The 12,924-nt window shown below is 54.8% G+C and overlaps 1 protein-coding gene across 4 annotated transcripts in view; it reads right to left on the bottom strand.

Annotated features, from left to right (window-relative positions):
• BBS9 (Bardet-Biedl syndrome 9) overlaps window positions 1-12,924 on the bottom strand; it is a 372,846-nt gene that overhangs the window by 326,508 nt on the left and 33,414 nt on the right. For 3 of the 4 annotated variants that reach the window (XM_078152100.1, XM_078152102.1, XM_020969068.2), the window contains exon 5: window positions 5,620-5,733. In XM_078152100.1, coding sequence (XP_078008226.1) covers window positions 5,620-5,733 — 114 coding nt within the window. Of the gene's footprint in view, window positions 1-5,619; window positions 5,734-11,257; window positions 11,410-12,924 lie in introns of those variants that run through there. The other variant, XM_078152101.1, reaches the window with a different exon arrangement.

The following is a 12,924-nucleotide window of genomic DNA, read 5'->3' as shown; positions in this document are numbered from 1 at the left end:
AAGACAAGGCCACCTCTGGTCTTTGGGGGACCACTGTCCTCTAGCCTGCGTGCTGTGTAGAGAGAGGCTCATCAGTTGTTTTGTTTTGTTTTTTAAGTTTGACCCAAATAATACACAATGATTAAAAAAGTCTGAATCACATCATAAAAAGATGGCGTCTGAATGCAGACTGAAGGATGCTATTTTCACTTTTTTGGGTTTTTTTGTTTTTGTGGCTTTTCCCTTTTGTTCTGTTTCTTCTTTCACAACATGACTAATGTGGAAAGATATTTCCATGATGGCACATGTATAACCTCTATCAGATTGCCTGTCATCTTGGGGGGGTGGGGGTAGAGGGAGGGAAGGAGAAAAAAATTTGAAACTCAAAATCTTATAAAAAAATGAACGTTGAAAACTATCTTTACATGTAATTGGAAAAAGTAAAATACTATTTACAAAAAAAATAAGAGATGAATTCAAACTTGGAAATACCAGAAAGCCATTTTTTATTAAGTAGAGGATATTAATTTTGGCTGTTCTTCAGTGATTTCCAAATTCAGCACCCTCAGGAATCTCAAACAGTTGTTTTCTCATTCTGTATTATGATATGATGAAAAATGAAATCTTTCAGGCTTTATAACAGAAACTGTCCTTCCAAGCAGCAACACGCACAAAATTCCCCTCAGAACATCCTCACCTGCAAATCCACAAGCACCCACTGAGGCCTTTTAGCTTGTGATTTGTTCAGTTTCTGCAATAAACACTCAGCAATCCACAACCACAAATAAAAGCCCACGTGCCTACAAAACGCTAAATAAAAACGAACAAGCCGCTTGGATCTTTGGATCCCTGAACTCACCAGCAAGGCTAGTTCCTCTGTTGTCACAAATCGCGACCGAGCCAGGGGTCTTCATCCTCTCGCCTGCATTTGCCCGCCAGTCCTCCAAAAGAGGACTCCCCATCATGCGGGGCGCCCGCTCTTAGGCCGGCTTCCGTTCCGTGGGTCCTACGGAAACACTGGCGGCTGTCCACTCCTACCCACCTTTGCCTATCACCCATTTCCTCAAGGTCGGAAGAACGCCACCAAAACACCAGGGCAGGGTACGACTAAAGTTACCAAGATCACTCTGGCTTCTGCCCACGTGAGAAAGGCAAGCCTGAACCCTATGGCCAGGCAGCGGAAAAACCGGGACGAGGGAGGAGGAAAGTTCTCTCTCCAGTTTCTTATTCAATTCAACTACCACTGATGAAACTCCCACGCTGTGCCAGTCTACAATACAGGCAGCCCCTATGGGGGACTTTCATCGTTAACAACAGCCCCACACCCCCCTTTCCAACACAGGCTTCCAAGCCCTGGGAACCCAGATCCATAATTAATGGCAGCAACAAAGACATGCAAGAGCTGGCCAAAGAGGTCCAAATGGGCCCGGAACACAGGCCGACGCGGCCGCTCCCACGACTGCCTGACAAAGTGAACACACGCGCCCTCCCACCCCGTGGAGATACCTCAAGCTACAGACGCGTGAGGGACAATCTCTTGGGGGGCCGGGAGGGGGGCGCTAGATGACAACCTTCAAGCTTTGCTCTTCCTATTCTCTTGGGACTTTCTTCATCTCTCTGATGAATATTCTGTCAACTGAAATAAGATTTATGCTTCAAGATAAAAACGAATCACGAGTGAAAACACAGAGCGAGGAGGCCACCGCCTGTGGATAAAGAAGAGGAGCTTTGGGGTCCCCGCTGCAGTCTCCACAGGCAGCTTAGGTGGACATCTGAGAGCTACGGGCCGGAGGGGGTGGTGCACAGACCCCCAATACCAGGGCTGGAGTGGGCTTTATGGTCCCAGATCATCTCATTTGACCATCACGATAACCAACACGGAGAGGACAGTAACCCAAGGACGATGACCCGTATGGCCCCCAAGATTTCTGACCCCATCCCGGGAGAGTCCCTTCCCTTCCCCTGACTCATCTGAATACTCAGGCCCCTCCCCACCCCCAAGGAAATGGAAGACCCCTGAGGGGACGGACTGCTTTTTGTTGTTTTGGTCTCTGCATTACCCCAGCACCAGGTCCAGTGTCCAGCACACAGCAGGTGCTTAGTACACACTAAGGGAGCGCATGAGTGCCATTTGCATGGACTTCTCCACAATCTTTAAGAGTTTCTGTGGCTGAGAAATTCCTCACCTCATGGCAAACGTGGTGAGACGTCCCTGGGATCTTCAAGGGGCTGAACTTCCAGTTGAAAGGTATGCACTCGATGGCCCTCCTGCTGCTCCGTGCTCAGGACGCTCTGTCTCCTGACCCCATGGCCTGCCACTGGCTGGCCCACACCTGGATGGCTCTCCCTCTTCCCCTGCTCGCTTCCTTCCAGACTCTGCTCAAACGCTGTCTTTGCAACAAGCCCTTCACAGCCTCTCCCACCACCACTAGAGCCTTCCCCTTGAGATTACCATATACACATACATACCCATTCACATACACACACTTACATGTGTGTAAAGTATATGCACACTTACACATGTCTATACACTGTGTACAATATGTGCACACTCATACACATCCGTGTCTATACACATATGTATGTGTATAATACATACGCACTTTTATGCCTGTTTGTCTATATACATACACATGTATTGTATATCCTATGTACACACTCACACATGTCTGCATGTGTATGCATGCATGTTGCGTGTCTATGATCGCTTGTACACTGTCCCTTGCACTAGAATGTGAGCTCCTGGGGTCAGGGATGCCGTCAGTGGCTTTTTTAGCACCTCAGAGGCTTAGCACAGTGCCCAGCACACAGTAAGTGCTTAATAAATGTCCGCTGATCCCGGTGGGAGCCTACCTGAAGAGCCCCTGGCCGAGCCTTCCTGAGAACAGGATCCCCTCCCTGCCACAGTGCCCTCAGTGGTCGTTTCCATTTTCCAATCAGAGGCCCCCTGGACAGGGAAGAGAGGACAACCCTTCCAAGACCAGCCCTCCGCAGGCTCTGGGCTGGGGCCTCCTAGACTACACAACGCTGCCCTCTAGCGGCGGCCGGGCCACAAGACAGGGCAGTGCCCTGGGGTTGCCCACCCTGTCCTGGGGATGCTTCCCCTGCTCTCCCGTGGCAGGGTCCCCAGCTCACAGCTGGAAGGTCGGAGGGAGGCAGAACCGTGGGGCCTTCCTCACACTCACGTTGGCCACAAGGCCGGGGCTGACACCAGAGCCTCCAATCCCCCCGCACCCCACCTTCCCAGAGCTAGGGCGAGGCCGGGGCTCCAACCCACCAACGACACGCAAGCCTTTACCAAGCACTTGGGTCCAACCCCTGGGCTTGGGGAGGCAGGGAAACAAGCACAGAATGGAGGGCCCCAGGGCCCTGGGGGACAGCGGCAGAGCAGATGATTAGGGCTCGTCTTCAAAGTTGCTCCCCCGATACAAGCTGGCCTGTGTCTGACATTGCCCCTGGACTGGGCTGCTCCAGAAGGGGAGGCTGCCACAGGGGCGGGAGCAGTTACGGGGCCCAGCTCCCCAGGGGCCAATGCCTAGGATGGTGGCAGAGGGCTCTGGAGGGGCTCTGGGTTCAGGGTCCTGGGCCATCTCCACTGGAATGTGAAGGGAGGTAGTTGTCAAGGAGCCAAGGGATGGTTCGATGACCCAGGCCCACACCCTCCCATCCATCAGACACCCCAATGCTTCGGCTAGGCTGGCTGCCTGCCCTGGGGGACGGCTGGCGCACAGAGAGCGGGCGTGGTTGGTCCCTTCTCCCAGGGCCTGGCTAGGAGCTGGGATTTCAATCCAGTGGGGGCTGCCACGCCCAGGACCCCTACCTGCCCACCATGGGGAGACGGTCAGTGGTTAAAGCTGATGGTGGTGAGGAAGGCGAGGCGCTTCTCTCCTAGGGATTGCTCCCTCCGTGACAGCTGTAGCAGCCAGGCTGGAGTGGGGTCAGGGGGTAGGGCACTGATCTTCCCAGGGATTATTACAAAATGGAAATGGAAAAAAGCCACAACCAGAGGTCGAAACTAAGTGTTGTTCAACTGCTCAGGATAAGTTTCATCCCCGAAAGGAAAGAGCAGACACGGAGCCCGCCCTCTACCGAGGCAGGACACCGGGCCCGCCCCCTGCTGAGGTTGGGGTCCACAAGCACTTGTTATTTTTAAAAATCATTCATGAGCAGGGATGGCCTCGGTCTGGGGGATGCCGAGAAAAAAGATACCAATGCAAAGCTATTTTTAAAGGCTTTCTCGCTTGCCTTGGACTCGGTTTCATTTACACCACTGGATTTCATACAAGTGCATGAGCTGACGTGAAGATGGTGCTCTAAGACACAGCAATATCCCTCTCGGGTCCTCCTGGAACTGAGCGCTGGAGGCAGGGGCCAAGCCCAGTGGCTCCTAACTCCTTGCCCAAGGTTCCTGCCTCCCACTTGGGCAGCCCCAGGAGAGACCTGGGATGCGGCCCGACGAAGGGCCTCTGGGAAACAAGAAGGAAAGAACTCCAGCCCCTTCCTGTGTGGAGAGTCTATTCGAAAGAGCGCTCACACCACACCAACAAGCGGGACTCCACAGAAGACAGTGCTCATTCACTGGGAAACAACAGGACCATGGCTTAGAGTGCCTGGGCACTAGCAGGAGGACCACAAGGCCTCCCCATACCAGCCTCACGGGGGAGGCGGTCCAAGGATGACCAAAGCCTTCAGATGAAGAAGAGAGAGGCTCCTAAGACGCAATGTGTGCTCCCAGCTCATCTGTGAGCTCTGAGGCCAGGCCCAGGCCTGCCCCCCAAAAGACTGAGGCATACAAGCAAGCTGGCCGAAGGCAGGGAAGAGTCATAATAAAGATGCTAACCCAACCACAGCCCCTAGTGCCAGCCCTGCACAGACCAGCCCCCAGGGAAAGACCAGCTAACCAGAAGGGCAGGGTGACGTGAACTGGGGAGGCAGAGAGCAGGTGTTCCAGAAATATCTATTAACTTAGAAGATTCTCTTTCTTCCTGTCCTATCTCAGAGGCAGCAAGGGGCCAGGGTGGGGCCAAGGGTACGTGTACACACGTGTACACACACACACACACACACACACATGCATGCACACATTCACAGCTGCTGAGAAACCTGGCTCCACTTCTGACTCTGGCCACAGCAGTGCCAAAGGCACAGCCGTGATGCCAACCTTGGCCCTGAGGGTCCCTATATCAGTATGACCTGGCTATCCGGGGAGGGCATCCAGGGAGGAGTTGGGACCAATCTGTGGGACCCGTAAAAGCATTTTAAAGTTCTGGATGTTTGCAAGGAAGCTGAACAGAAATCCTGAAATACGTTGAACCTAACGATCTGAATATAAGACAAAGCTGTGAAATGTTCACTCCCAAAGCTGGACTTTGTTTCATCCCAACAACCACTTCCAAAGAGAAGAAAGGGAAACTAAAGTAATAATCATTTTTTAAAACCCACAAGCTGGGACAGATTTTTTACACTATTAGGAGTGATTTAGTGAAATTCTACTTGGGATATCTGAAGAGAGGTCTAAAGGACAGGCACGTGCATGTGCTGGTCTCACTTCGCCTCCCTTTCGTGGCCTGGGCGGCCAGCCAGTTTCACTCGGCCTCACTTTGTGGCCAGCATTGAAAACAACAGACAAGCCTACGTTACCTTTGACGCCCCCAAAGGATCCGTACGTCATGTTGCAGGCGATTCGCTGCAGATGATGTTCGTACATAAGCTTGACCTGGTACTGGTTCCCATGTTCCACACTGCCCAGCGTTCCTACAAAAAGAGAAGATTATGATTGTGTGTGTTATGAACACAGATTTCAGGTGAATGATTCCTCTCCCCTTCTGACCTGTATTGGAGACCTTCATTTCCTGAATTCCAGGAATTGCACTCAAATACGGCAAAGCATGACCACAGTCAAGCCAAATGGACCCTGACAGTTCTGCTCTTATTGACCTGGGCCTGGTCTGTGTGACCGTCGGGTGGAAGGTCCACCTTGGGCACCTCCTCAGGAAAGGCCAGGTCTGTGGGGATGAGGCTGATGGCTGATTCCCAAAACCCTTCCAGCTCCAGCTATAAAATAAAACGAGTTAATTGTCCTTGGAGTAATTGGAGTAATTAGGAAAACATGAATACAGAGACACACAAAGGATCTGAGGCCAAAATCCCCCACTTCCTTTCAAATGACGCTATTTTTCCATCCCACCATGAAAACACTGAAGTCTCTTCTAATTTAATGGATAAAACGTGTCTACTTCCCCCAGTGAGCTAAATGAGCCAACGAAGCCCAAATCATTCTCCAAAGAGAGCCTCCTTCAACACAGAGGAACAGACCACGTGACAGAGTCCCTCCAAAGCTCCCAACAAACAAGAAAATTCAAAGCACAAAGGCGGCAAAACCAGACTCCAGCTCTAACAACTTATCCACTGCAGAAACAGCGCCTGGCTCATTCGCTTTTATTAAGCGCCTAGTATGCACCAAGGGCTGTGTCAGGTGCTGAAGAGACGGAGTCAAACAGGAACCGCTGCCTGCCCTCTAGAAGCTTCTACTCTACCGGGGTAACAACACGCACAGAGCTCAGTAAACACAACCTATACCCAAAAGCCAGACAACAGGGAGGAGAGGGACAGGAGGAGGACTGAGAAGCTGCAATGGGGAGGACTCAGCAGGGCTTCCTGCAGCTCACAGACCTGGCAGACAAGACAAGTCAGAAGGGGCAGGAGACCCGGGGAAAGAGCCTGAGCTCAGCCTAGAGCACTCTGCACCGGAGGCAGCGGGGAGAGCGGGAGAGGCCCTGGGGCAGCTGGAGGCAAGCTCCAGAAGCCAGGCCCGGGAGGGAGCCCGGGGGGCCGCCTGCACACACCTGGCAGGAGGCCATCCGAGCAGTTTTGTCCGACTCCACTCACGAGAAGCACATTGTAGGGCACGCACGTATGTGGCGCTCCCAGTCAAAATAAAACACATCCACCACACAGACTGACCACACAAAACCCCTAGCAATCAGACATAAATGAATAAAATGTTCGTGGTGAGCTATGGTGACACTGCACCACCACCGACGGGGTAGAATCCCCAGGGTTACTGAGCTCTCTCTTCCTCACTCATCTGGGCCGCAGTAACGTCGGAAAGCTCTCTTGGCCCTCACGGGCTCAGCAATGAGCCATCCTCTGACGCTGAAAACAAAGTCAGCTTTGCTCTGCCCAGAACACAGGCTAAAAAGCCCCAAGACAACACAACTGAGGGCTTAATTACCATAAATGTGTGATGCAGCAAGGCACTGCCCCAGCCTTTAAAAACACAGACGACAGAGGCCCAGGAACGAGTGGTCGGACAAGCTCTCCGGGTTTACCTCAACAATACCTGGCGGTTTGCAAGTGCATCACAGCTGCGAGACAGTCAAGGCTAACGCAGCCGATCAAGACCTCAGAAAGTCTGTCCCTGTGGGGAGCAATAACGGGGAGGGAAAGGGGGTCAGAGGAAGAGAAGGAAAATACTCAAACGCTCCTTTGGGTATTAACAACACCAGTGAAACCTTTGCTTCAATCAAACTAAAAAACACATTCTAGAAAAATGGCTTTTTGTTGGGGGCAGCGGGGAAGAGCCTGTCACGTCCTACCTAAAATCACCCTAATACAGGGAAGGCTGAGCTCACCGGCTTCTGATGCCAGGCGCCATTGGTGATGAGAGGGGAGGGCACTATATAAATGCCAGCCATACTTATGACTTCTTTTTCCCATTTTGCAGATGAGGAAATGGAGACTGACAAAGTGACTTATCCATGGTCACACAGCTGGTAACTGTCTGAGGCAGGATTCAAATTTGCAGGCCTAGGGCTTGGCACAGAAAGCGCTGAGGTATCAGCCGGCTGACACATCGACACAGCCCTACGTCCGGCAGGGGGACAAGACCACCCAGGGAGCTAGCCCATCCCAGACAAACATAACATATCCTTGAGGCCCATCCTTACCCGGCAGGAGGCCCTGCTCCTAGAAGGTGGCAGGTCCAATGAGTCAAGGCACTGAACGGGAAGCTTGGGGACTAGAGAGCTAGCCCTGGCTGTCAGGAGCTAAGAGGCAGAGATGACGGGTCCCGGAAGCCCCAATGAGTGACCAGCCCAGAGGAGACCCGGAGCCTGGAAGAAGCGGTAGGAGGTCACCAAAGGAAGGGAAAGGACACAGAGGGCTTCTAGTACTGGATGGAGGCGTCCGTCACCCAGGCTACATGTGTCCCCAGGTGTGGGCCTCTCTGCACAGATGGGCTGTGTCCTTGAGGGAGGGTCCTAACGAGCCTAGAGAGGGAAGGTTATAACCAACTCTTCTTACAATGCCATTTAGCAAATGTCTTTGCAGGGTCTCGCACCCTTTTCTGGGTCACAGACCCCACTGGGGAACCCTTCTCTGCACAACACTTTGTTTCCAACATTCATAATTGAAGGAAATGCTAGACATCAGTTAGAGGTTGTTGAAAAAAAGGTGTCATTTTTTCCCATTTGGGTGCATGGACCCCTTAGGAGCCCATGGATCTTGGGCTAAGAACCCCAACTATAAGGTGATGGTGCCCTCTTACTGACTTTTAAAGGTAAGTGCCCTGGTGAAGGCTCACGAGCAAGAGCATGCTGGACTCCCAAGGTACCCGAGACACAGGACAGCCATCAGCACCTCCACTTAACCTGCAGGTGCAAGTCGGTGGCGTCCAGTGGGGTGGGCGGTGCTGCGCCTCACAAATATATCAGAGTCTGTTCTGTCCCTCCCCAATCTCTGCAGGCCAGTCTCTCACACACCAGCATGCTTCTCATAATGCAGGGAACTGTAAGGAAGTGAGCATCACACTTTTGGAGAAATAAGGTTCCGTGTCACCCAACAGAGAAGAGAAACGTGCAAGGAGAACACGAGGAATGGGAAGAACGTTTCCAAAGAATAACACCACAGGAACACAGAATTACAGGTCTAGGCGTAACAGGGGCCAGAGGGCATCTAGGCCGGTGCTCTGAGAAGAGGAAAGGGCCCAGGGAGGTTAAGGGCCATGCTCAAGTCATTCCTTAGAAGGAGTATGTGTCAAGGCAGGATTGGAACCCAGCTCCTCTAACTCCAACCAGCCCTGTGCCGCCTGAAAAAGTTATTATCTAAGAAAATGATGACCAGAAAGGCAAATGAGCCGGTTACCAGGAAAGACAAAGGGATGACAAAAAGGCATCCCAGGCAACACCAGAAGATGTCGAGGAAGGCCCTTAATGGGCTCACTGAAGCCCCTGCAGAAAAGCCACGGGAGGATGTGGATCTCAGGCCCAGGACACACTAAGACCCGGATGGGTCACAGTCTGTGCCGACGGACGAGCTGCCACGTTACCGAGGTCACAGAGCTGCAAACTACTCTGGAAGGAGGGACACCTAAGGGAAATCATGGTAGCCCTCCATCAAATGCTTGGCCCCAGCAGGAAAGAGGAAGCTAAGTCATCAGAAAGGGGGCCAATGCCCTATGCCCAGGCGGAAGAGAGGTGCTCTGCAGAATGAGGACCTCCACATGGCAGCTGATGTGGGGCAAATATCATGAGGCCTCCTCAGTGAGAGATCTGATAACGAAGAAGCTGGGGGGTTGGGGGGAAGCACTGGGCCCTGGAGTCAGGAAGACCTGGGAGGAAGGGGAGGAGGAGGGGGAGGGGGAGGAGGGGAAGGAGGGAGAGGAGGAAGAAGAGGAGGAAGAGGAGGAGGAGGGGGAGGAAGAGGAGGGAGAGGAGGGGGAAGAGTGGGAGAAGAGGGAGGGGGAAGAGGAGCAGTCCCTATCAGGGATCTTTCCAGGAGGGATGAGAGGATGCCTGCCATCACGGCAGTCACAGAGTCGAGGAATGAAGTGATCAAAAGTCCTGGTGAAGGTGATGAAAAGGGACAGGAGTTTAAGGGGGAAGTGGAATGAGAAAAGACCACAATCAGAGCCACGAACACGAAAGTGGAACACATGGGAGTGATGAAACCACGAATGACCTGTGTGGAGCTGGGAAATGTGGGCACTGAAGGCCTGGGAGGTCAAGGGGCTGGGGGAGCATCTCTGTGTGTGCTGAAGTTTCCTATATGAGGGAGGGCTGAGGAGAAGAAAACACCTTGGACCACGCAGGCTGAGGAGGAGGAAGGAGACAGAAGGCCGTGGGCTGGGCAGATAGCAGCTGGACTGAATGGGCCACAAAGGTGCGGAGGCTCCTGAGTGATGGCAGCAGAGACAGCCTGGCTCCCCGGCGCTGGCCAGGGAGTCGGGCTATGAGCAAAAGGGCAGTCAGGGCCAGGAAGGGTGTCGGACATCTGTATCACCAGGAGGGGGCCCGAGGATGGGGGGAGTGGGAAAGGGAGAGGCTGAAGATGAAACCAAGTTTCTAAACTTGGAAGGCGGCATTCCAGAGGAAAGGCCACAGCAGAAGGGGTGGAAAGACCCAGAGGTGGGAGGAGTAGGTGGAGGAGAGGGGAGTCAGGGGGCTGGCAGGTGGGGACGCTGAGAAGCACTGGACAGGGAAAGCGTGGCAGGCGGGAGGAAGCCAATCCCTGAAGAATGAGTTCGGGCACACAGTCACTGACTGGGAAGTCCACTGAGTGCAGGAGGGAGGTGATGAGAGCTCAGGGCCTCCCCTGATTCCCCAGGCGGTGACAGCGTCCTTGGGGCCCACGACGCAGGACCAGACGACAGTACATAGGAGACAGGAGCTAGAAACAGGAGAACTGGGTCTGGGAATGGCCTCCCAAGCACTAGGAGAAGAGGGAACCCAGGGGCCTGGCTCCTACAGGAGCAGAGGCAGAAGCCCGAGGCTCCCAAGGAAGGCCCAGAGAATTTGGAAAGCTTCTTCTGCCAAAGGAACCACAGGCTTCACCAGAACAAGGAAGGAACCCCTGCCAGAGGAAAGCTCTTCCCACACCCCCTGAAAGGTTCTAGAGACACAGATAAAAATGAAGCCGTCTGTGCTGGCAGTCAAGGTGCTTCGCTTCCAGCAAGGGCACAGCAAACCATACACAACTACGCCCGGAATTCCTACCCAACCCAGACGAGGTCACCCGGCACTGGGCGTGTCTGAGCCAGGTGGGGTTGGAGTCAGTCTTAATGTAAGAGGCAGATGTGAAAAGGCAAGGGGACAACGTAAAGGGACGGAGACAGAGAACTACCCAAGAGACAGGCTAGACCAGAGGGCCAGGTGGTGCAGGTAACAGAGCCAGGACATCTCCTGAGTTCAAATCCTGCTCTGGGACACCCGGCAAGTCACTCCAACACTCTCAGCCTCCATTTCCCCATCTGTAAAATGGGGATGATAGGAGCACCTACTTCAAAGGGTTATCGTGAGCACCAAATGGGAGGACGTGTGTAAAGCGCTGGCAATTCTCAAAGCGCCACAGAAGCGCCGGCAATCGTCACTGCTGTTTACTATTTGCCGCAGGATGCAGGAAGGGAAGCCACGCGTGTGGGAAGGCTGCTGAAGCCAGGCCGTGAGGGGCTTTCGATGCCAAACAAAGAGCTTCACAGCTGACCTTGGAGGCGACAGGGAGAGCAGGGGGGAGCGCAGCCACACCTGTGCTTTGGGAAGACCACGGGTCAGCGCCATGCACAACGGCCTGGATCCGGGGGAGCCCAGGGAGGGGCTGGGACGTGAGGGGGGCCGCTGGGGCCCAGAACACCCCACATCAGCCCTCCCGGAACGGCGGGGAGGGGCCAACGAGGCGACCCGGCAAAGCGTCTGCCCAGCCCAAGGTCGCTCTGCCAAGGTCGGGGGTTATCGGTCACTGTGGTCACTGTAACTGTAACACACCGGCACCGCCAAGGTCACTCGGCGCCAGCTGCCGTGATCCCCCGGTGCCCAAGCACTGTCCTGGGCTGCAGGGAAGGCCCGGCCGGACCCCGGAGCAAGGCCCCTAACGGTCCCCGCGGACAAAGGGCGGTGTCCGGGCGCAGAACACCCCGGCGGCCGCCAGAGGGCGCGCTCGGCTCGCGCGTCCTGCCGCAGGCCCCGCTGACGGGCTGATGCCATGCGCGAGCAGGAGCTCCGCAGGACGAGTGCAATGCGGCTGCCTCTAACGAGCACGGCCAGTTACCTAGGCCCAGTGCACCAGATGCCGCAGTGCGCCCACAATGGCTGCGGGCGTCACCCCGGCCCGGGCCCGGCCCCGGCCCCAAATGAGATGCACTGCCGGCCGGGGGGCGCAGCCGGAGCCCACACACGCTCTGGGCAGGGCGAGGCCACGAGAGGCCGGCCCTGAATAGGCACCCCGGCGAGCCGGCGGCCCAGGCTTTCTCTCGGGGGCAGCTGCGACAAATGCCCGGGGAGCGGTTCCCAGGCTGAAGGGGAGGAGGGTGGGCGCCATTCTGTGCGGGCTCTCCCAGAAAGAGAGGCCCCCCCTCTTTGTGAGAGCCTCCGCTCCCGGAGCACTGTGGAAATGCCGGCCTTTCTTGGGCGTACCGTTGTAACAGCACGCTCTGCCCATGGCCACGTCCAGCTGCCATCAATTAACAATCGAGGGCCCGCCCTCGCAGGTGCAGCGCTGGACACTGGGAACAATGCAGACGTGGAACGGGCCTCCCCGGCGGGGGGGGCCCGCAGATGGAGGCGGCCGGACAAAGAGTTTGTACAGAAAAACACTGGAGGGCCCCGCAGCCAGCCGGGGTCGTTCTGCACAGCGATGCCCGGGCCGGCCCAGAAATGTAGATGCCACGCCCACAGACCCCGGGGGGCCGGGGGGGGCGCCCTGGAGGCCCAGATGTCCCCGTCCGGGGCTGTCCCCCCCATCCCAGGCCGGGAGCTGTAGATATCTGCTATCTGCGGTCCTGGGTGCTGTAATCTTACTAAGCCATTTCAGCAAATGCTTTGGTTGGGGGGGGGGAAGGAACAGTCCTTTATTTTGTCTGTGATGTGTGTGCGTGTGTGTGTGTGTATTCATACACATGTATGTGTATGCAGACACACGTATACACGTGTATGGACACATAGGCTCTACACA

This window comes from Phascolarctos cinereus, unplaced genomic scaffold (genome assembly GCF_003287225.1).
Source record: "Phascolarctos cinereus isolate Bilbo 61053 unplaced genomic scaffold, phaCin_HiC Scaffold_4;HRSCAF=312, whole genome shotgun sequence".
Lineage (NCBI taxonomy): Eukaryota > Metazoa > Chordata > Mammalia > Diprotodontia > Phascolarctidae > Phascolarctos > Phascolarctos cinereus.
The sequence above is the reverse complement of the archived record's forward strand: the minus strand, read 5'-3'. Positions and strand labels throughout refer to the sequence as shown.